The sequence below is a fragment of the Astyanax mexicanus genome, chromosome 16 (assembly GCF_023375975.1).
Source record: "Astyanax mexicanus isolate ESR-SI-001 chromosome 16, AstMex3_surface, whole genome shotgun sequence".
Taxonomy (NCBI): domain Eukaryota; kingdom Metazoa; phylum Chordata; class Actinopteri; order Characiformes; family Acestrorhamphidae; genus Astyanax; species Astyanax mexicanus.
In genome coordinates this window covers 32,311,096-32,336,740 of record NC_064423.1, presented here as the reverse complement: position 1 = coordinate 32,336,740, position 25,645 = coordinate 32,311,096, and the positions used below count along the sequence as shown (strand labels likewise).

At 37.6% G+C, this 25,645-nt stretch overlaps 1 protein-coding gene across 1 annotated transcript; it reads left to right on the top strand.

The window, feature by feature from the left end:
* The first annotated feature begins 8,739 nt into the window (after positions 1–8,739).
* Positions 8,740–18,690, top strand: sult5a1 (sulfotransferase family 5A, member 1). Its single transcript, XM_007231802.3, has 6 exons — positions 8,740–10,681; positions 11,147–11,355; positions 12,670–12,796; positions 12,890–12,987; positions 16,049–16,229; positions 17,895–18,690. Exons 1-6 carry the CDS (start codon positions 10,543–10,545, stop codon positions 18,068–18,070), a joined length of 930 nt encoding a protein of 309 aa, XP_007231864.3. The 5' UTR covers positions 8,740–10,542; the 3' UTR covers positions 18,071–18,690.
* Positions 18,691–25,645: the final 6,955 nt, after the last annotated feature.

Here is a 25,645-nt window from a genome sequence, read left to right as displayed (position 1 = left end):
TAGTGAAGTAAAAATAATACTCCAGTAGATACAGTATTTTAGTACTTAAGTACAGTAGTGAAGTAAAAATAATACTCCAGTAGATACAGTATTTTAGTACTTAAGTACAGTAGTGAAGTAAAAATAATACTCCAGTTGATACCGATACAGCATTTTAGTACTTAAGTACAGCAGTGAAGTAGTTATACTTTGTTACTATACATCTCTGCTATTTGATGTAGTGTGAATCTGGCAGTTGCTCTATGCATTGCCAATTTTATAATGAATGGACCAACAGAGATGGTTAAAAATAACTTGCGATTAAATCTGTTATTGCTTCTTCTGTAAATTGGCCATTTTGGAGATGCAAGGTTTCTGCATGACAACTTCTAACAAGAAATGTACATAAATACGAGTGTGTTTTTCTATGCTATACGTATAGTGCAAACATTTACTTATATAAAATGATCATATTAACACTGTGCCTCTATACAGTGCAGCTACCTATTGTATAGAGGGACCACCTTATTCTAACTAATGGAAATATAGATTTTGTCCGTAGTTACACCCCTTGAACCCACGTCAGCCCCTCTACACTCACGCTCTCCATTATTTTCTTTGAGCTGGTGCTGCTGAAAGTTTGCACCAGGCTAAAATTAGGAGCTGCACATTTCATGTGTTTGATTTGAATGCACGTTTTAGCCTGTCAAAAACGTGACCGACAGCAAACACCATCGTAGCGTGAAGAGCAAACATTTAAACAGTGTAGACGGAACGCTGCTGACAAATAATATCAGGGCTAATCTCTCTGTACTGAGAAGTGGCACATGTTCTGATCCATTTGGAGCAGCTTACCCTGCCTCACCAACTGCCCTCAAACTGTTTGTTTTGGATAACAGGATTGTGTGACCGTGATGACTCCTGTAATGCAGTAATTATTGCGCCTGAGGGCTGATAAATGTTCCAGTGTAATAGATCTGTCGCTTTACTCAAGAACTAAGCTGCTAAAAAAATAACAAACATACAGATTGAATTTGGTAAGGATCGAGGTTATTATCGTTAACGAAAACGACTGAAATAATTTAATAATAATAATTTTCGTTAATGAAAACTAAGAAAAACGGTAATTCAAAGAAAAAAACGTAACTAACTGGAAGTGAATTTATAGTTTATAAATCTAAAACTAAAATGAACTGAAATTACAGGTGGAATACGCTTAATTTTTGTGTTTGTTTGTTTATTTATAAGCGCCGTTTCCACTCGAGCAGATTAACAGCCAGCGGCAACGCACTGCACCTCGCGGTCTGTGGCATTACTTCGTATTTACAGTGCTAGAGCTAGCTGTGAAATAACAACAGAAAACTGAGGAAACTAGAAAAAATTCTGTATGGAACTACATTATGATAGAATCATAATCACGTGTCCTATAGTGAAACAGGTGATACAGTATGTGGAGTAAACTCCACACAGTTAAAAGTCCATTTGAGTAGCAGCATAAGAGCGCTAAATGTGATTACCTTGACCATGTCATTTGCTAGAGTTTCGTGTGAGCAAGAGGACTAATCATGTGTTGTTTTATTAGCTATTTTAAGCAGCAGTATTACATTTATTTTGCACTTAAAACTTCTAGCTTGTGCACTGTTACAGTTTTTGTGGACAGTTGGTTATTTTTTAAATGGTTTCTTTTGTTGTTTTTTATTACACAACCCCTTTTTGAATTTTGAACCTCACAAACAACTCAAAGTATGAAATAAACAAAAAATAATATTAGAATTAATAAAAACTAACCACAATTAAGCACTTAAAAAAATTCAAGTAACAAAAACTAGTGAACCCACTCTAAAACATAATTAAAAGTAACTGAATTCAAGGAGAAAAAGTGAAAATATATATTCATATATCATAATATTAAAGCACTTTCAGTGTTCGTTTAAGTATTAAATAATTTATACCCAATGTTTCAGGCACAAGACATGGGGCCAGTCTGCAATGTAACATTATTTTGCTGTCCAATAATAACAACCATCATTTCACAATATGCTGCACTACAATCCCCAGCATGCACTGCAACTTACCGCCTTCTTTCCCAAAATCACAGTGATCATACCCAGTGATGGCAACTTAGCTATTTCGCTGCTAGATTTCACAACTTTCAGACAACTCTTTTTACGTAATTTACAAAAAAATGCAACTAGTGACAGTTTTAATGACTTTTTGTACAAACCTACAGCAAAAGTCAGGTGGTCTTCTCTTGCTGTGCATTGGCCGTATGCCTCTGTACGTTGAATAATGTTATTAATTAAAAAATAACACTACTTACCAGACTCGCTCCAGTGACTGGGTCTCCTTTCAGTACTGAGAGTTTTTACTGCACTGGAAAAATCTGCTTTTAGTTATAGAGCACCAGCAGAGTGGAATTCACTACAGGAAACTCTGAAATTCAGCTCACTGGTGTCACTCAGACTTTTTATGTAGCTCCTAGTCTCCAACCTTCTTCAGATGTTTTAGATATGTTTATCTTTAGTTATTTAGGTAACTTTTTTTAAAGATTTTTGTATGCTTTAGCTGTCTTTTCTTTACTTTTCCTATTATTTCTTCTTTTATTGTTTTTAGTTATTGCTTATTTATATTTTACTGTTTTTTTTTTTTGTATGTTAGGTTATTTTTTTATTTGGGGATGCCTTGATTGATCATTTTATCATTTTACCTTTTTGGTTTGTCTTATTTGAGAATATCTTATATTATTTTATATTATATAATATCTTATATATAGTGCTGGGTCCTTTTTCTTTGACAATCCCTATTCTATTGATTAGTTTGGCTTAATTTTTAAGGAGAGCCACCCTCAATGTACTCAGAGCTCATTAGTCTTGCTGATGCTTAGAGAGAGGTAGTTCTCCTGGCACCAGTTTGTCAGGATGTTAACCTCCTTTCTGTGTGCCGAGTGGTCTGGTGGTCTAAAGTGCTGCCACTATGATTGGGAGCTTGCTGGTTTGAATCCTGGTCATGTAGCTTGCCATCAGCTGCCGGAGCCCTGAGCCCCACAGTTGGATGTGCGCTCTCTGGGTACAGGAGATGACGCTCTTTCCCCTCATCACTCCTAGAGTAATGTCAGTTAGCACAATGCATCTGTGAGCTGATGTATCAGAACGGAGTTGCTGCGCTTTCCTCCGAACTTGCTGTGATGCTACTCAGCAATATAGTTTGAAAAGAGGTGGAGTCTCACTCCACATGTGTCTGTGAAGGCATGCTCTAGTTTTCACCCCCCTTGAGTTGGTGCATTGCTGGTGATGAGGGATATACAGCTGAATTGCACAGTTCGTCGTTGTTTGAGATCAGGCCCACTATTGTTATTTTATAATCGAACTTGATGAAGACATTGGACCTGTGTCTGGCTGTGCAGTTTAGGGTGTACAAGGGAATACAGGAGGGGGCTAAGCACACAGCCCTGAGGGTCTTCGGTGTTGAGGGTCAGAAAGTAGGATGTGATGCTGCCCATCCTTACCACCTGCTCTCAGTCCATCAGGAAGTTCTGGATCCAGCTGCACAGAAAGTTGTTCAGACCCAGACCTTGGAGCTTGATTTGGAGGGCATGATTTTGAATGTGTTGAATGCTGAACTGTAGAACTGTAGTCCAGAAAGAGCATTCTAACATGCATCTCTTTCTTGTCCAGGTGGGATATGGCTGTGTCCAAGGTCAGAGCAATTGCATCATCAGTGGATCAGTTGTACCTGTATGCATGCTGCGGTGGGTCCATGCTGGCAGGCAGTGAGGAGCAGAGGAGCAGATAGATTCTGCTGGAACGACCATCCCTGCTAAGTCTTATATATTAATTTTTAAAACTGGGGTGTCGGGTCACTTTTCACAGGAGTTCTTTTGGCCACGTCACGCGTCTTTACGTACTTACGTCACACGTACAGCCTCTAAAAGAGGATCCGGCTCAGTTTTACTGAACGCGAGCGGCTGGTGGAGCAATGGAGACTTCAGAAGGGGAAACTCTGAGAGCTCATTCACTCACTCTCTCTCTCTCTCTCCCCCCCCCCCCCCCCCCTCCCCCCCTCTCTCTCTGACTGAACATAATACATGGCTTACACTTACCGGTCTTTAAAAACACTTATTCCAACTTAACTAAAAATACGATAGACCACACTGGGATTCTAAGTGGCGCAGCTGTCAACTGTCTAAGTGCCATAAACACTCTGAAATTGTATCATTTGAAGGGTGATAAAACTTTTTTCCATTCGTTCCTATGTGGAAAATATGACACAAGAATCCATGGGTACTCAAACAGTGCATCCAATCAAAAAGCTGTATACAAGCCTGAATTACACAATCAAACAAACAATCTAGATTTGGAACGGTGTTGCTATTTATATTGTCTTGTCTTATCTTATGTTATCTTATCTTAAGGCTTGAAAATAGACTTTGACGGGGGGTAAGATAGCAAAGAGCATCGCAACACGCCTTGTGCAGGGTGTATATAGGGCCCAAAGGTGCACTCCTTCAAAAACGCTTCTTCAGAAGTTCTTTACTAGATACATTGGTTCTACACAGATCGGTGAGAAGTCAAAGAAGCATTTAGATGCTTAAATGGTTCTGTGCCTGGTTAAAGTATTCTTCAGAAGAATTGGTCGATAACTTTTTGTACATGCTTCTGTTATTTCCTCATGCTGTATAGAAGTGCCTTTGCTGTAGAGTGTAGTGAAACTGAGCAGAACTGTAGTGAGAGATCAGCAGTGATAAGAAGCTGCATCTATCAGATAGTGAATAAAAAGGGTCTTCAACTGCAGCAACCAGATACCTGACCTATTTACTAAGAGCCTGTTTAAAACCACTTCCTGGCCACTGAGAACCTGAAGGAGGACTAAGTTACAAGAAAGATATTAAAAACAGCTCTCTGAGTCTGAGTCTTAATTCCTGGCAGCTATGAATTAGGACAGAAGAATGTGAGCTGACAAAAGATTATATGTAGAGAGTTTTTAAGCATATCATTTTAGTGAACTCATAGCGACCACCTAAAAACCATAGCAACCACCCTGGAAACCACCAGGAAGCATCTACAGCACCCAATCAGCAGTCACTCACACAAAAACCTAGAACACCTTGGTTATCACGTGAAATACCATATCCACCACCTAGAAACACCTCGTCACTGAATACAAACAAATCCTCACAGCAATCAATGCTAATGCCAAAATCTAGAAGAAATGATTCCCTGGATAATATAAACAGTTACTCCATCAAAAGCAGGATAATCACTTTTTAATAGTCTTGATTTTAGAAGAAACAGCGAATAAACAGGTGTTCCAATACATTTGTCAATACGTTTGATGTATGATGTAGGTAAAGTAATACTAAAAATTTTAATGTTGAAATCGTATAGAGAACCTACATTTCTTTAAAATGTTTACAGTAGTTTTTCACTTTTGCCTTGATTTTTGGTCAGTTTTGTGATGAATAGACAAATTAAAATGCCCTAAAATGACTAAGAATAAAATATATATTTATTTTAGTTTGCCTTACACTGAGAGTTTTTTGTTCTCCAGTTAACTAAACCTCCTGATGTTAGCTGAATCCACCCTAAGTCAACTTGTAAGGGGTACATTGGGAGGAGCAGTGCTGCAGTGATGTATGGGTTTAGTGGTGGGGCTGCTGTGTTTTGTAGCTAATTTCCCATCCCGTCTTCTGCAGGGGAAGCCAGTGTGAGCTACTTGATCAGATCACTGACGCACTTTGACGTATCCCTTTAATTTTCAATGGGAAGTAGATTCCATTAGACGCTTGCACGGTGCAACATTTTGCCACAATAAGACTGTTTAGGAAATATTTTAGGCAGGTCTGGTATGTATTATTATTTTAAGGAACACATTTTAGCTGTTGATGAAACAAATATAAGTGTATATGTAAGGGTTTAGTTGCTCTTTAAGTTGACATTTTGGAGATGTTCATGTGTTTACTAATGATCATATGCTACTCAACTCACATCATGTGAAATGTCTTTCACTTCCTTTTTTTTTGTTGCAGTTGCTTTTAAACGTCTCACCCTTTGGTCTCAGTAACATTTAGACGGGAAGGTCACTGATGTTTTTGAATAATTTATTTTTGTGATAGGTGAATGGAATATTTGTGCACTGAAAACAGTTCAGAGTTCAGGCATATTCACACCAAGTTTTTAAAAGGATGCTCAGATGTTCTCCCCACTCATCAAAAGGATTAACCCTGTTACTCCTTTTAGATCAAGCCTCGGTACCTTCAGAGCATACTTTTGGAAGTAAAGCAATAATTTTGTCTGTTTTACCCTTTATAGCATGATAAAAAATATTTTAATTACAGTTAATACAGTTGATAGAGAAATCATAAGTTTTGTAGTGATTCTCAATGTTTCAATGCTGGTGCTGGATTCAGAAGAGAAATACTGCTTCAGCATAATAGCCCTAACAAAAGTGTTCTAACAGCATAATGTTGCACTGAATCGACAAACAAAAAATAAAACAAAATAAAAAAGAATTAGTAAGTACATGAAGAAAACGAAATATGCCCACAAATAAAAAAACATAATCCTTTACATTTCCATGTGCACTACTGCTCAAAAGTTTAGGATCACTTGCAAATTTCCCGCTTTTTGAAAGAAAAACACATTTTCATGCAATTCACAAACAATATTGTCGATTTCACAATTGATTTAAGTGTATCAGAAGATTTTTAAAGAAGAAAAATGTTAGTATTAAAGCCTATTTTTGTATAGAGCCTTATTTTGCATATAGTCCTATTTTTTTCAGCAATTCTCAGTCCTCTGCCTTAATCTCCTGGTATGGCCGCCAATCCAAGTTAAGCATGTTATTGTGCTAATTGGTTTTTAGGACACCCTATGGACACCCTTGCTTAACTGTGATGCACAGCTGAAGACCGTTATACTAATAAGGGAGCACAACATTCTAGGCTAGTTTATTATCTGAAGTATCAGCAGTTTTTGGCTTGCTTACAGCCTCAACATGGCCAGAAAAAAAAAAAAAAACTTTATTTAGAAACCCGTCAGTCCATATTGTGTTAAGGAAGGAAGGCTACTCAATGTGAGAGATTGCCATGAAACTGAAAACACTTACCATGCTGTTACAAACAAAACTTACAAACTGGCTCTAACAAGGACAGAAAAAGGAGTGGGAGGCCCCGATGCGCAACTGTGCAAGAAGATAAATATCTGTGTGCAGTTTGAGAGAAAGATGGTAGATGTTTTATTTACATAACACATGTTTTATTTACAAGGTTATTTCTAAAACGTAGCTGACCCTGCATCCTACATGGCTTTCACTCCGACAAGGATTGCTCTGTTCCAGATTACATGCCAAAAACACTTTCACTCGAAATGTTTATGTACAAAAGACATGTCTCTGGTTTTTATATAAAAGAGAGAATCAATTAAAGGGACAGTGTAATATCCATTAAAGTTGTCATAAAGGGTTGTTTCATTTTTATTCAGCCCGTAACTAAGGCCAGTGAGACCGTGTGACGTTCATAAGGGCAACACAGACAACCACAGGGTGATGTCAACTAATGATATAATACTTCTCTTATTGGAGAACAACCCTGAAGGTTTAGCCTCTTTATAAGATGAAATGGAGAACTCAGTATCCTTGCTTCCCTATATGGGTTTACTATGATCATGTGATTTTAAGGTGCCAAAGAAGGCTGAGGAAGTAAGGATGGTGTGTGTGTGTTAGTGTGTGTGGGTGGGTGTTCGGATGGGTATGTATGTACCAGTCAAAAGTTTGGACAAACCCACACTCTTATTTAAAGTCTTTTTTTTTCTTTATTTTTATTATCTTCTGTAGATTAAAAATAAAGACATTAAAACTATGAAGGAATGCATATGCAATTTTTAAGTAAAGAAAAAGAGTTAAACAAGCCAGAATATGTTTTATCTTTAAATACTTCAAAGTAGCAGCTTTTGATTTGTTACCAGCTCATTCTCTCAGTAGCTTCATGAGGTAAAACTTGGAATGGTTCTCCTCCAACTGTTTTAAAGGAGTTCTAGAAGTGCAGAGCTCTTGGTAACTGCTTTTTCTTCACTCTGAGCTCCAACTCATCCTAAAACACCTGAGTTGGGTTTTTATGACAGGTGTTTGTAAAGGACAAACACTTTTTTTTATTCTATTGCCTAATTGCATATGTGTTCCTTTGTAGTTTTTAAATCTTTAATATTATTCTACTCTGTTTTTTAATAATACAAATAAAGGGGGTCAAATATTGCAGTAGACAAAGGTACAGACATGGGAAACATTGCAGTTCCATTCAGTTTAATTCTAGTTTATTATATAGTGATTTTTTCAGTGTTGTCACAAAAACAGATTTAAGGAGAGACAGGTCCTAGTCTTTTTCCAGACACAATAACCTCTTAGGACTTTTTTATTTTCTGGTGTCTGACAGGAATAACACATTTAGTTATTATTATCACAACTAATTTCAGTAATTTTAGTTGTGTTACTGAAAAGCCTTTAAAATTATTATAGAAAATGTAATAAATGAAGATACTGAAAATCTGCAATGGTTAAAGATAAAGTGGTTAAGATTAAAAACAACAGAAAACATAATGTGGTGCTTTCCTAACATATTTATATAATTAAAATGATCTTACTTCTCCTGTGAGTCACTGGATTTTCACGATTATTAATAGTGGCTCCCTGATGCCCACAAGTTATGTAGAATATCCCTGAAATCAGCTGAGCTCACTATGCCATCATATATATATATATATATATATATATATATTAAGAGACTCCTGAAGACAGAGCTCTTCAAAGAGCACTTACTCTCCTAACACCTCTAACACACTAACTACTTCTAACCTCATTTCCTTCTTCCCCTCCTTCACTTCTCTATCCCTTTATATCCTTTTACTTCGACCTCCTTTAAGCCCTATCTAAAAAAGGTTTATCTTAATTCCTATTACTTTTGTACTTGACTATTTTAAGTCGCTTTGGACAAAAGTGTAAGTCCACTGTCTCTTTTCAGTTTTCATTTAGATTATGATTTCTTACAAGGCCTATAGGACTAATGTGACCTACTTAATTCTTAGGAAAATTGTATATAAAATATTAGCAAATATCCCATGATTAACTACATGTGTTGCAGACCTTTTGTAAAATGTAAAAAGTCAACGAATGTTTGCGTAGAATGATCTGCGTAAATATATTTAGAAATAAAATGTGTGTGATTTACAGAACTAGAAGTGAAATTTTCCTTTACCAGACAGTGTACAAACCACACAACAAACCAGAGTTTCAGAACAATAGTGTAATTCAACTCAGCAGAAATGTGTGGTTAGCATGAGTTATAATTCCATGAACGTCTCTTACTTCTTACAACACGTAAACATACCAGCACCAGCAGATGACATGTCTCTCCAAACCATCACTGATTGTGGAAACTACACATTAGACCTCAAGCAGCTTGGACTGTGTGTCTCTCCACTCTTCTTCCAGACTCTGCTCCCTTGATTTACAAATGAAATGTAAAATTTACTGATGATCAGTGATGGTTTTGGAGAGACATGTCATCTGCTGGTGTTGATCCACTGTGTTTTTTATCAAGTCTAAAATCAGTACAGCAGTGTTTTCCCCAAAAATCTTACAGCACTTCATGCTTCCCTAAGCTAAAAACTTTTATGGAGATGCAGATTTAATTTTCCAGCAGGACTTCCAAAAGTACCAATTGGTCTTACATAATATTCAAATTTTCTAAGATGCTGATTTTTGGGTTTTTATTGGCTGTAAGCCATAATCATCAACAATAACAGAAATAAATACTTAAAATAGATCACTCTGTGTGTTTAATACATCTATACAATATGAGTTTCACAATTTGAGCAGAATTACTGAAGTAAAGTAATTTTCTGGTATAAAACTGCATAAAATAAAATAAAGTTATGATAAAAAGAAAAAAAAATCATGTGATCTTCACCCAGTGATGTCAATCTCATTACTCTCATCATTTTGTATAAAATGTTAAGAATACAGTATCAGTATATAAGTCGTTGGTCAGATCTGTTATTGTAATGCTCTGGTGTAATCTAATTTATAGAGTTTAGCACATGAAATTGTGGCATAAAGTTTTTACTAGCTTAAATTATTTAAACACTTAATAACTCAATCATTCCATACTTCCAAATAAGTATCTCAACTGTTATATAATGGGAATCATGTGTGTTTAAAACAAAACCCACAGTGTACAAATAGAATGTGCTACTTTGCATAAAAGGAAGTGGGAAATTTCAAGGTTTAAAGTTCTAAACCAGGTAAGACAGACCCTGTGGGATTGTGTTGGTGTGGTTGGGCTGTAATTATATGCTTGAATGTCAGGTTTCTCAGGTAATTCCCTGGAACTATGCTACGGTATTTTTTTTTCTTCTTCTTCAGATTTTTGTCTATGGTTAGCCCACTATCAGCCTGCTGTCTCTCACCCCCGCACGTCTTGGCTATTTAAGCATTCGAGACTTCCTGCTGTACGCACAGCAAGACGGGGCTGAAGAAATAGACGCATACAGACACATACAGGCACGTTCTGTCATGGCTCGGCTTGATGTTACAGAGATCTTTGATGGCATCACCTTCCCTGGGCATCTGCACACTCAGGACTCACTCCGCTATGCTGTGGACTTCAAATTTGAGGATACAGACACCTTGATTGTCACGTATCCTAAATCAGGTAATAATATTTATTATATTTTTGGAGATTTTTAAGAATTGTTTGCATTAGTGGGGTCAACAGGGTCATTTTTGGATAGATAGCACTGTCTGTCCAGGTAGATATCAGTTTAGAATCTATTAAAACTATAGCAGGCAGGAGGGGACAATATGAATGCTGCCCACAGGAAACAGTTGACAGTGAGGTGTTTAAAAACTCCAGCAGCACTGCTGTATCTCATCTATTCATCCCAGCACAACATATACTACCACCTCAAACACCACCACCACCACCATGCATCAGTGTTACTCACCCACCACCCAAATATTAATAATAGCTGCACTGTGGTGGTTTTATAGCACTACAAAGTGTTCCTCTATGTTCTGTGTATTATTTTTATATATAATATATGAACTTTTAGCATTTTGTTTGCATTTAATCACATTAATGTCCTCATTCTCTTTTTCAAATCAATCTAAACCACAGGAACGACCTGGATGCAAGAGATGGTGACTCTGGTGTCCTGCAGGGGGGACCCACTCAAGACTCAAACTCAGCCCAACTGGGCACGGGCCCCCTGGCTGGAGCAGTATTACTGTCCTGAAGTCCTGAAGGCTTCACAGGGCCCTCGTGTCCTTACCACTCATCTGCCATACCACCTACTGTCCACTGCCCTGCAGGGCTCCAAGGCTAAGGTAACAACCACACACAGAATCATTTTTTGGCTCCTTTATCATGTTGAAAAGTGTAGCTTTTACATAAATTCTGCTTTTCGTCAGAGAATTATTCAAGAAACGGACACTTCCTCCTGTCTTTTTGCTAAAGTGCAATTGGGTTAATCAACAAGACAACAATTCAAAACGCACTAGTTAAGTTCATCATGTTTGTTCAGACCATCAGACTTTGCAAACTAGTTTTTTTTTTTTACTAGTACTAGTAAACTAAAATAGCATTTGTCAGCAGTACAGGTGCAAAACATCACAATGGTGATTCCTGTATCTACTGTAACTGTAGATTTACTAGATTTACCCTTATTAATGGGTTAAAAGAATACAAATAAAAATAAATCTTAGGGTTGTGTGCATTTCAAGGGTGTCAGATTCTGGTAGGGAGGCCAAAAATCAGTAGAACACCTGGTCCAGGCAGCTTAGTGAACTGACAACATGCAGACATCCAGGGTAGCAGAGTCCAAAGTCTGTCCCTACAGCCAGATGCATCCTGTGGACCTATAGATATTATATTACAGAGAAAATCACATTATTAGTAGCTTACAAGCAAATTTCAGCTTTTCCTTTAACTTCACTGCATCACTGGGTTATGGAAGTTAAGCTAAAATAAAGAGCGACTAACTTCATTGTCTGAACTGCAAATAAATGTATTTATGCATTTAGTGATGGCAGCAAAAAAAAAAAATGTACTGTTTTTTTTTTTGTTTGTTTGTTTTTTTCCTTATTTTGGATACAGTATTTTGAATCATTTATAAATCATACTTTTTGTAAAGGACATCTTTTTAAAAAAGCATCTACGTGAAAAGGAATACACAATATTAACATTTTTTCTATTGTTCAATAGATTTTTCTATTGTAACATTTTGTTTTTCAGGCACAATACTTGATATTTACCAAGAAAAACTAAATATAAAACACTTTCTTTCTGGGTGTTCAAATTATTGAGAGAACATATGGGTGTAACCATTATGCAGTTCTCTTTAAAAGGCTTAATTGATGAAATGCTAGTGTGAAATGTTCAAAATGTGTTTGTAATGTTGCACCCACTTTGCAAACACATCTGGGTTCATATAGCACATACACAGAATATAGTATTTACATGCAAATTAATCTATACCAAAATACATAACACATTAAAAAAAATATATATATATATATATATATTCCAGTTCAATTTTAACTAAACTGTATATGAATGCTATGCTTTCTTGTAAATATGATTTAAAATGCATATTTCTAGTATTATTTGTCTAATTTGACCCTCACTCTTCTCTTTTCCAGGTCATATATGTGTCGAGAAACCCCAAAGACGTGGCTGTGTCTTACTACCACTTCCACAAGATGGCCAAGTTCCTGCCTGAGCCAGGCCCTTTCTCTCACTTTCTCAGTGATTTTGTGGAAGGAGCAGGTCAGTAGAAGTCATCACGGTCATATATGATATCAGATCAGATAATGTATATATGATGATCAGCTATAAACAGCTGTTTGTTTTTTCCTCCAGTTCATTATGGGTCGTGGTTTGATCATGTGAAAGGTTGGAGCAGTAATGCTGGAAACATTCAAAACTTCCTTTGCATCACGTATGAAGAAATGTGGCAGGTACGAACGTGTTCTAAACTCTTGAACCCCTGAACATGCTGAGGATATTTCCTGAAGCAATGCAGCATTGTTTTACAATGGTGGTTGTAATATTCTCATTGTCTGTCAAACAAAAAATGGTAAAACTTAATTTTAGTTATCATAAACTTACATAAAAGACAAAATTGTGTTAATATAAGGTAGGATTACCATATTTAGATTTTTTAGGAAACAGGGGATACGTTGTGTTTAGAATGCTGTGGCTGGAGGTCTTTAAGGTTTAGGACCAGGGGTCGGCAATAGGCGACATAAGGTGGTTTAAACTATAATGAACGATAATGAAAAAAGAATAATAAAATGCTTCTCTGGTGAGCTTTTGTCTACATACCTCCTCCGTCTCTCTGTTGCGCTCGGCACGACTTTAGTTTCTGCCTGTTCTCGTTTTTATGCCCGTTCTTGGGTTCCCTATTTCCTTATAAGGGCGTTTTTTTTCCCCCCGGTTGTGTCCCAATTCTCTAGCCTTACTTTTTTCTAGTCTGTAGCTCCATCCCGTTACACTTAATTTTCCAAAACAGAATTTTTTTTGTGGCCGCCACATAATAGCTTGGAAGATTACAGTTCTTCCTTGACCTGCACTGTCAGCAGATTTATCACCAAACAAGCATTAATGGGACCAGGATCTACAGGCCCAGCTGCAAATATGCTGCAGGATGCCATACAGAGCCTGTATGAATCCATGCTCACCAGTATCGTAATTTGTATCCAGGAAAGACAGAGCAATTTTAAGGCAAGAGGCAGATGACACATGAACCAGATTTCCATGTTTCATGTTTTTGGAATGTGGGAGTAAACCCAAACATACACTAAGAGCATGAAAACTCCACCAAGATAGGGATGTGAACCCCGAACCCTAATACAGAGGGTCAAAAGTGCTAAACACCAAGCCACCAGGGCCTAAAGGAGGTCAAAGGGAAATAGTGGGATAGAGGAGGAAAGGAGGGGAAGAAGGAAATGTGGTTAGAAGTAGTTAGTTGGTTAGTTAGAGGTGTTAGGAGAGTAAGTGCTCTTTGAAGAGCTCTGTCGTCAAGAGTTTCTTAAAGATAGTGAGAGATTCTTCTGATCTGATAGTAGAAGGTAGTTAGTTAGAGGTGTTAGGAGAGTAAGTGCTCTTTGAAGAGCTCTGTCGTCAGGAGTCTCTTAAAGATAGCGAGAGATTCTCCTGATCTGGTAGTGGAAGGTAGTTAGTTAGAGGTGTTAGGAGAGTAAGTGCTCTTTGAAGAGCTCTGTCTTCAGGAGTTTATTAAAGATAGTGAGAGATTCTCCTGATCTGGTAGTAGAAGGTGGTTAGTTAGAGGTGTTAGGAGAGTAAGTGCTCTTTGAAGAGCTCTGTCATCAGAAGTTTCTTAAGGATAGCAAGGGATGCTCTTGCTCTGGTAGTGGAAGGCAGTTTCCAACAGTCTGGATTGCTTTGCAGCAACCGGTAGGCAGTGGAGCCCAATGAGCAGTGGGGTGAGATGTGCCCGTTGGTTTTGGCTGGTTGAAGTGGTTTTACAACAACACAGTTAGTATGGCATTGCAGTAGACGAGGCGTGGGATGACCACCACTTGTACCAGGAGTTGGGTGGTCTGTTGTGTTAGAAATGGTCAAATTTTCTGATGTTGTAAAGTGCAAAGCAGAAGGATCAATCAACTGTGGCAACACGGCTGTAAAGAGTAGTTGGTCATCAACCATAACACCCAGGTTTCTAGCAAATTCTTTTGTGCCTAAAGTTTGTACAAACATCCTAATGTAGTGTTGAAAAAGGTTGTTTAACCCCTTAACAGACCTCGGCCTGTACACTGACTACAGGTATAGGAGATACAAAACCCTTCATCTCTGCAGTAAAATAAGTTATTTATATTCTGAAATTTTAAGAGCTTAGGAGAGATTCTCCTACAGGACAGTTGGAGAAGCTGCATGTTCCCTCTGTACTCTTAATACTCTTAGGAGTTTTAGATAAGTTTTAAAAGGAATCTACCCCCAAATTCAGCATGACATAGAAACTAGACAATTGTGACAAAATGAAAGGTTTGGAGGATATGAAATAATTTATTTGTATTTAGGAAAATATTGATTTTAAAATGTTAAAAATTCAAGGAAAATGCCAATTATGTGATTTTTATTCATTATGTTTTTAGAGTTGCAGATCTATTATTTTTCAATATTTTTAGTAATGTTTCTTGTCAAACATGAAACCTGTATATGTAATGCTTAAAGAGAAATTCTCAATATATAGCTGTGTACTATCAGGCAGAAATTTGACAAAAATGCTCGCATGTTAGGGGAGCCGAGTGGTCCAGCGGTCTAATGCGCTGCCACTATGAGCGAGAGGTCGCAGGTTCGAACCCCCGCTCGTGCAGCTTTGCCATCAGCTGCCGGTGCTTAGAGGGAGCAAAATTGGCTCTGCTTCCTCTGGGGTCCTCTGCTTCCTCTCTCCCCATCACACTTAACGTGGCGCTGGGCGGCACGAGGCGTCTGTGAGCTGATGTATCAGAACCTAGCCGCTGTGCTTTCCTCCGAGCGCGCTAGCTGCTCAGGCAATGATTCATCCGCAGCAGCTCGAAAAAAGGGGTGAATGACTTCACACGTGTCGGAGGAGGCGTGTGCTCGTCCGCATCCTCCAAGGGTCACGGGCGTCACCGGTGATGGGGACGCACGAAGGGGTGGGACAATTGGATATCCAAAATTGGGAGAAAATGGGGAAAAATCAGAAATAAAATTATATAAAAAAAAAAATGCTTGCATGTTAAGGGGTTAATCTTTTCCTAGTTAGTTCAATGTTAAGTAGTTATGTAGAAATGCTGTAGACCATTCTGTAATGGCGAACAGAAACAAAGAAATTGTCCTAATATTATGTTTTTAAATTAACCAACACTCACTGTAAAGTTTTCATTGTGTTTTGACACAAATGAACTTATATTATTTTATATTTTATATATGTATATTTTATAAACTTATATTAACTACAATGCTTTTCTCCAGGCTATACACACACAGCCAGACTCTAGTCTGTTAGTTTGACCTGTGATTGACTCTTCACAGGATCTGCGTGGTTCTCTGCAGCGAGTGAGCAGCTTCCTGCAGTGCCCTCTGCTGGAGGAGGAGCTAACCAGTGCTGAGAAGGGCTGCAGCTTCAGCACCATGAGAGAAAACTCTATGGTGAATTATACTCTCGTTCCTGAGGAGATCATGGATCACAGCAAGGGAACGTTCATGAGGAAAGGTGGGTCTGCAGAACCTCTAGTCGAGTTTTTCTTAATCCTGGTCCAGGATGCCCACTGTCCACATCCTGTACATTAAAGTGCTTTTCCTGTTCGTAATGGGCTGTTAATCAGGTGATTATTTGGATCAGGAACATCATTTTCAGGAATCGTTCAAACTATTTAAACCAAGCAGGTGGACTTATGATAAGGATGAGATGAGTTTTTATTAGTGTAAGACAAATATAAACTGAGTAAGTATAAAAAGCACTTTTGAAATCATTATTTCATTTATTGGAAAGTGTGTGTGTCTCGTTACATCTGCTGTAAAAGTAACACATAATTTCAGAAAAAGAGCATCATACTGAATGTAAAACATGGTGGTGGTAGTGTGATTGTCTGGAGCTGCTTTGCTGCTTCAGGGTCTGGACAACTTGCAGTAATAGATGGAACCTTGAATTGTGCTGTTTACCAGACAATTGGTGGTTGGTGTGGCACAGTGGATAACACCACTATCTGCTAGTGAGTTACCACAATGTGTGGGAGACTGGGGTTCAATTCCTGGTTTGGGCGACTGAATGCTGCGCTACACCAATAAGAGTCCTTGGGCAAGACTCCTAACACTACATTGGTCCACCTCTGTAATAGTAATGACCTTGTAAGTCACTTTGGATAAAAGTGTCAGATAAATGCCGGAAACAAACAATCCTGAAGGAGAATATCCCGCCATCTGTTCATGACCTCAAGCTTAGGCATACTTGGGTTCTGCAGCAGGACAATGATCCTAAGCACACAAACAAGTCCCCACCACTGAATGGCTTCGGAGTGGTTTAGTCAAAGTCTGATTGAGATGCTGTTGATCTTAAACAGGATGTTTATGCTCAAAACCCTGTAATTCGGCTGAATCAAAACCATTGTGTAAAGAAGAGTGGAACAAAGTTCCTCCACAGAGATGTGAAACACTCGTTGCCAGTTATCAGTAAAGATTGATTGCAGTTATTAGCTTTAGGGGGCAGGTACTTTTTCACATACGGCTAGATTGGTTTGAATAGTTTTGTTTTCCTTTTATAAATAAAAAAAATAAAATAAAATACAATAAAAAGTGTTTTTTTATTAACTAATGTTATCTTTGTCTGATATTAAAGTTTATTTGATAATTTAAAAAATATCAGTATGACAAAAAGGCAAAAACAAAAGAAATATGTAGGGGAACAAAAAAAAAAACTTTTTCACGCCAGATAGATTGAGACTGCTTCAGGTACTGAATCATTTTCTTTGATTTTGCTATTTATAAGTATATGTTTGAGTAAAATGAACATTGTTGTTTTATTCTATAAACTACGGGCTACATTTCTCCCAAATAAAATACGGGCTACAAATTCCAAATAAAAATATTGTCGTTTAGAGCATTTATTTGCAAAAAATGAGAAATGGCTGAAATAACAAAAAAAAGATGCAAAGCTTTTAAACTTCAAATAGTGCAAAGAAAAAAAAGTTAATATTCAATAATTTTAAAATTTTATGAAATCAATATTTGGTGGAATAACCCTGTTTTTAAATCAGTTTTCATGCACCTTGGCATCATGTTCTCCTCCACCAGTTTTACACACTGCTTTTGGATAACTTTATGCCACTCCTGCTGCATGTATATCTTAAACACAACTCTCTCACAATTCCTCTTTCGGCAGGTAAAATTGGAGACTGGGTAAACACCTTCTCTGAACAGCAGAGTCTCAGATTTGATGACGTGTTCGCTTCCAAGATGGCCGACTCCTCTCTGAAGTTTGTGTGGCAGAATCCTGAAGAGACAGCGTTGCTGAAGTCGAGGATAGACACTGAACTTCCAACTCGCCATGCAGCTTAAATCCTTACAGTCATTAGCAGTGGTTGTGTTCTCTATATATGGTTTGTCTATACGTCTATACGTTGGTTTATGTATTTGTTTTTATATTCCAAATCATGCTGTAGTGTTTCTGTTGGCCCTTTATCATTAAATATTGTGCCAGTGTGTTTAGAGTTAAAAGAACAAAGTTTTTACATTTTTTTGTGTGTAAAAGTTTTTCATTTTTCCAAATGTGTTTATAATAAAGAAGTGGTGCTTATGTATTTTGTAATGATAGCCTTTTATGTACTTTTACTGTGTCTGTTTTGTCAGCACATGTGGTGTTAATATAAGCGTATATAAACTATACAGGGTTGGTTTTACATTGTAAGCTCTGATGCACTGAAAACAAGCTATGTAGATAGTTTTTTCAACATTTTAAGGATATGTGAAGTATTAAAATATAATTGGTATTATATTTTTACATTTGTTATGTTTTTTCTCATGTAATGAATGCAATAAATTCTGAACATACATTTAATAATAAATGTGTTTTTGTTATATAATGCTTTATATAATGCAGTCATTTATTGTTACCTACAGCACTGTTTATCGTGTTGTTGATTGTTATAAAGATTGGGCTTTTATAAAAATACTGTGTTTATAATTTCCACTATGATGTCCACTTACTATTTCATCTATTATATAAAAAAAAATGACTGAGAAAATCTCTGAGCCTGTGAGTGTGTTCTCAATGAATGGGGTGAATAGAGCCAAACAGCTAAAGTCTCAAATTACCTGTCCAAAATCAAATTAAAGTATTTTCGGGATAAAAACAGCAAAGAAAACTTACCTATATATATTTCTATTTCTCTACAACAAATGTTTTAGACAGCAGGGATGCTGGCATTACTGCTACTGTGAGCTGGTGGAGACACAGCCAGGGCATGTTTGAAAGGCGTATAACTGGAGTTTAAATGCTTTAAAAGTTTCTGTAGTACTGAAACATTTGATGATATTCCATGTTGAAAAATGAAAACGTGTCTGAAACATCTAAAACGGGTTCTCATGTGTGTGTTCTTGTCTGCAGATGTTCTCTGGCTGGAGGTGCTGGCAGCCTGGTGTCTCTCCTCGTCGATTTTTATGGTTTCCAGGTAATCCAAAAATAAAATATCATTGAAAAGTTAGAAGGGTTGGACAATGAAACTGAAACAGGAGAGTTGAGGTGCACATTGAATTCTGCCGTGATTTGATCAGCCGTGGTTTTATGTTTTTTGGATACAATCCGGGTTAGCAGCCGAACATCCCTTTCAGACAGCTTCCTCTTACAGCGTCCACAGTTAATCCTGTTGGATGTGGTTGGTCCTTCTTGGTGGTATGCTGACATTACCCTGGATACCGTGGCTCTTGATACATCACAAAGACTTGCTGTCTTGGTCACAGATGCCAGCAAGACGTGCGACAACAATTTGTCCTCTTTTAAACTCTGGTATGTCACCCGTAATGTTTTGTGCATTGCAATATTTTGAGCAGAACTGTGCTCTTACCCTGCTAATTGAACCTTCACACTCTGCTCTTACTGGTGCAATGTGCAATTAATGAAGATTGGCCACCAGGCTGCTCCAATTTAGCCATGAAACCTCCCACACTAAAATAACAGGTGTTTCAGTTTCATTGTCCAACCCCTGTACTTTATTTCAGCAATTCAGTTCAAAATGTGAAACTCATATATTGTATATATGTAATACACACAGAGTGATCAATTTTAAGTTCTTTTATTGTAGATGATTATGGTGTACCGCCATTGATAATTAGAGTATTATATAAGACCAATTAATAAATCCACGTCTCCATAAAAGTTGTCAGCAGAGGGAAGCATGAAGTGTTGTGTTTTTCGGGAAAACACTGCACTGATTTTGGACTTAATAAAACACTGTGGAACAAAGTCAGTTTAATTTCTTCTGCATCAGTCCTTCATGACTCTTATTTACCAACAATATGAGAGGATAAAAGAATGAGCAGAGTTCTTTTAAAATGTTTTTAAATGACTTCTGTGAGGAAATTAAAAAGCACACAAGTTTTATATTTATTACATGATGTTTGCAGATGGCATTGAGGCTCTATCCTTGCCTAAACTGGCTGTTAGCATAGAGGCTAATCCACTCCAATACTTATGAGTCCACCTGCTTTTGTCTCTTAGCATTGCAGAACTTTAACTTTCTTAAAGCTGGCTGCTAACATCATAGCTAAACCATTTCAACTCTGCTGAGACTGGATGCATGTTAGCATAAAGGCGAACTAACCTACTGCTTTTCCACACTTTCAAACAATGTATTTTAATAAAGTACTGGTAGATGACTTGATGCATAAAACTGATTTATTGTTGTGGGAATGTATGGATGGTCGATTTTATCGAACCCTTTTGTACTGCACTCTGCCATATTGCATGCACAGTGCAATGTTGGGCTTGCATTGTCTTTCTACAGGGAGGGACAGCAAACAACTAAACAAAATAAAGCTCTCGAAAGAAATAAGAGAGCACTTAAAAATGATTGATTTCTCTGATTTTAGCAAATTGAAAACCTCTGAAATATAATCAAGAGGAAGATAAATGAGATCACAAGCCATCAAACCAAACTGAACGGCTTTAGTTTTTTGCACCAGGAGTATACGACATAAAGTTACCCCAAAGCAGTGTGTAAGACTGGTGGATGTGATTAAAAAACAGGGTTATTCCACCAAATATTGATTTCTGAACTCTTAAATTTTTATGAATATGAACTTGTTTTTGTTTTTTTTTGTTTTTTTTGCATTATTTTAGGACTGAAAGCTCTGCATCTTTTTTTTTTATTTCAGTTATTTCTCATTTTCTGCACATAAATGCTCTAAATGACAATATTTCTTTTGGAATTTGGGAGAAATGTTGTCAGTAGTTTATAGAATAAAACAATTCATTTGAGTTCATTTTACTCAAACATATACCTATAAATAGCAAACTGATTCAGAAACTGAAGTGGTCTCTTCGTTTTTTTCAGAGCTGTATGTAATCTTTAATATGCAAAAGCAGATGTATCAGTCATATCAAAGCCCTGGAAATCAGGGACTGTATTTGCGCCGCTGATGAAACAGCAGAAGGCTACAGATAAGCCACAGTCATTCTTATGGAAGAGCAGGCTGAGAACAGATCGAGAGAGGCTTATTACAGATCTCCATGTGGAGCTTGTTGGAAGATGCAGATCTCCCCCTCCCTGTTCTTGATGAGGGGAGGCTGGTATTACCTGGTAGAGCTCTGCACCTGCAGTCATGAGGGCTCTTGACGTTTGCATTTGAGAAAACGAGACGGCAGACACCTGAACTTGTTGGAGAAACCTTGCAGGTAGAGCAGGTCGGAGATATAAGATTTAAGTCCTTCAGAGGGAGGCATATAAACGTTAATCTAATGGCACCATACCTGATGCCCAAGGTGAGTTAAACATGTATGAGTGGTGGTGTATAGGGGGACTATACAACATCCTCACCTCCCTAAAGCGCTTGTCACTGAATGCAATCAAATCCTCACAGAAAAGTCATAGTATCTAGTGGAATGTTTCCCATGGACAGAAGATAAAACTTCTGGACAATTTTTTTTTATACATTTATTTCCAGAAGAAACATTAAACGAGCATGTGTCCTAATACTTTGGTCCTTACAGTATATAAACTAGTAAGATGACGATATCAACTGTGACATTTTAAAGGACATTCTGATTAGTTAAAGGAGAACTCTGGTGTAAAATGGTTGTAGTAAAACATGATAAAAAGTACTTCTCTTTGTTGAACAGCTCTCTCACAGCTTTCTGAGATACAGTATTTTGTGCTTTTTGCCTAGCACTCTGTACAAACTGCACTTTGGGGCATATTTTGCCTCGATAAATCGCTTTTTACACCGTTATTCAATTTTACACCGGAGTTCTCCTTTAAAAGGGTGAAAATAAATAAATGAACAACCTACGGACATGAGCCCCTAAACTCTGGGCACTAACTTGGTCAGTTTAACGCCTTCCACATTTCTCCTCTCCTCCCAGATGGAATCCTTGACCATGTGTAAATTGGCAATGTGTTTTAGCCATGCTACCAAATCAGCGACACTACCTGCGTCATGCTTGACAGATGTTTTGCAGCAGATTGACAGATTTTTTTTATATCTTCACAGATTCCACCGACTCACAGTCTTAAAGACTTTGTCATCATCTGCTGCTGTTTTGATCTGATCCTGTTGTGAGTGCACCCTTGGTTTCTCTCTTCTTTAAAACACACCATGTTCAACACTTTTTTAATGCATCTGCTCAAATTCCATTCTTTTCATAGCTTTAAAATGCACAACAAGGATTACAGAATAAAGGTAACTTACTCTTAAAACCTACAACACTGAGGCCTGGCAATCAACACACATATAACACTAATGCATGAGTAGGATAAGGTAGCTTTGGGTAACAGACATTGCAAAGATGGTAAATAAGGAAGAGGCCACACCCAATATGCAAATATATGATGCCAGGAGCCTTATGGGAAGCCGTATGATCCAACACTGTAGAAAGAGCATTGACAGTTGGTTAAAATCACATTTTATTATTGGCTCAACAAACATTTTTAAGTTCTCTATACATCATTTTGTTGAATTGTACTGGTCAGTGAGTTCACTCAACTTGATAATATTAGTTCTTATGACTTAGCGTATTTTGTCTTCAATAGACTTTTTGGTTTTCATTCCAAAAAAATGCAGGCTTTACAATACCAGAGGCTCAAACCAAGAGCAGACATTTAGAACAATGGGTGATTGGGTGATTATAATAGAAAGAACCTAGAATTAAAAGAAAAAAACTTTGATTTCAAATGAATGATGTGGGTAACCTTGAACACCTCGAAGCATTCAGCTTTCTCCTGTTAAAGTCCAACATAGCCAGCGTCAGGACTTTTATTACATATACATTATGTGTCTCTGTAGCACAGATTACTTTGACTAGCCAGAGGGGAGAAGAATAAAATAGTAAATGCGTCAGAAAGAAAGCAATTACCTGGAAACTGGTACTCTGAAGTTGAAGGGGAACTGGGAGCACTTCATAGCTGATAAAATGTACGATATTTTCAAAACTCAGTCTAATTCTGCAGGAACTAATTCTGTGTGTGATTCCCCTAAAGGCATGCACGCAATGACTTATGCTAAGGGTTAATAAATGACTGGCATTTCTTGAAGAAGTGCACACTGCCCTTCTTCACCTGTACAGGTCAGTGTCATTTGTGGTAAATGATGACATGTAAAACCATGGCTGAATCATCAGAGTGATTGGACATTTTGGTGTAGACTAGAGACCAAGAGGCCTCTGCTTTTGTGAGCAGACTTTTGCTAAGTACATTAATAAAAATGGTCAGTGGGTGTGATAGCAGAATACTAATGAAGCCCCGACAGACGTGGCATTTACACTCTGTCATCTCCCATCAGCAGCCGCGGTGCCAAGGCCTACAAAAGGTATTAAACTCTCAAATCAGCCAAAACTGGCCAAAAGTCAAGTCACAGCACAGGGGTGAGGCTGAGGTGATAGTGCTTGACCTCTCTCATGACCCTGTCACAGCACAGACAGTGATTACTGGGTCAGCGTGTCCAGAATTTGCAACAATCTCTGTAGAAAACTTGATCTCCGTCGTTTCATTTTCCTCACTTTATAGAAATGAAGCAAAAATAGTTTGCCATGTTGGAAAATATGCAACCAAATTTGCAGTACAGATCAGAGACTAAGCATTTTTCCTACTCATTAGATCAGTTAAAAGTTCAGAAGAAAATACGTTTTTTTATAAGTTTAGCCCAGGGGTGTCCAAACCTTTTTTTGTTGGGGGCCAGAAGGAGAAATATATTTGAAGTCACGGGCCACAGACTCTGTAATAAATAATTCTTTAAATAAATAATTCATTTTCCTGATTACCTTCATTTACACATCATTTTACTTGACTTACTATCTTTATCTTTGACAGTGTTGTGTAAAGTAAGATTTTTCAAATTGATGTTTAATTTCATGGTGTCTCTTAATATTAAACTTCTTAATTACAGCAAGTTTTAGAATCTTTGGCCTGTTTTTCTGCGCTAGAAATGCGCACCCTCTCTGCTTTTAGACTCTTTGGCCCGTTTTTCTGCGTTACAACTTCACCCTCTCTGCTTTTAGACTCTTTGGCCCGTTTCTGACACCTAGCTCAAACTTTGAATCTCACATTATAAAAACCTGCTTAACAGCGGGCCAACTTTCATTCTATTTCTAAAATACCTCGCGGGCCGCTCCGAAAAAGGAAACGGGCCGCAAATGTCCCGGGGGCCGTAGTTTGGACACCCCTGGTTTAGCCAATTTGGGTCAGTGTAAAATTTCAATAGCAAAATTGCAGTTCCAGTACAATTTAGCCAATTTAGTGTAATGGACAGAAAGGGCACAATAAAGATCTTGTAGCTAATTTATTCCTTTTCAGCCGAGGATGTCAATCACTTCATGACTAAGTGTAGCCCTGCATTCTTATTATACAGCAGAATACCATTTTTCCGGGGGATACTTAAAAAAAAAATGTCCGTTTTGTCATTAGAACATATCGGCATGGGCGGAGCTACACATCATACTGCAGTCAGCCAGAAAAGACAATAGACTTTGTTTGATTCACTTTTGTGAAACACTGCACATTTTTTTTAGAAATGCTGTATTAAATCTCTAGGTGCATGAGTTTATGCCAAGCTAAGGCGTAAAGTGTTTTAGAATGCTAACTGTTTTTAATTTTGAACAGTTTAATAGTTTAAATATAATAATATAATAGTGTAATGGTTTATATGGTTGAACAAAAACAGAAAGGACTGACGCAACTGTTTCTATACATGAAATTTACCTGCAATTCCAGAATGGCCCAGTACAGATAATGTATTGCACAGAAAGGCGCACTCCACTGAAGTGCAGCATTTAACAGGAGTTTCAGTTATGCCATTCAGAGCCGAGTATATCTGACTGTAGACTAAAGCACACCTCACTAGCGGCTAACCGCGCTAAGCGTTTACCATGTTTAAGCAAGCTACGTGGGTTGAACTGATAGCTAATATTACCTTGGCTTACTGGAACACTCAGGGTTAGTGTAGCGCTGTCGGGTGGTATTTATTAGTGCTAACCGCAGCTAGCGCTAGCACACAGCATTAGTGGAAATGCCAAAATTTAAGCTTACTGTAAATAAATGCCCAAATAAACAGCTTTCAGGAGACAAATCTGTGTAGATTAACATCCAGCGCTTGTTTGACCTTAAAAGAAAATGTTATTTTAAGAATTACAGTTTTGTTTACTTAGCTTAGCTTTACTTAACTTTGTTAACCTCTCACCACCGCCCAGTGGCGAGAATTAAAACATGGCGGTACCGTTGTTCCTTAATAGTGTTGCATAATGCACCTTATAATCCAGTGTATGAGCCGCCTTATGTAAGAAAATAGACCAGAAAATAGACATTAATTGATAGTGAGTCTTATAATTCGATGGGCCTTATAGTAGAAAAAAATACACTGTGTGGTGAAATTATGTGCTGTGTAATTTCACTCGACCCTCACCCCTGTAGCCTGTGTCAGATACAC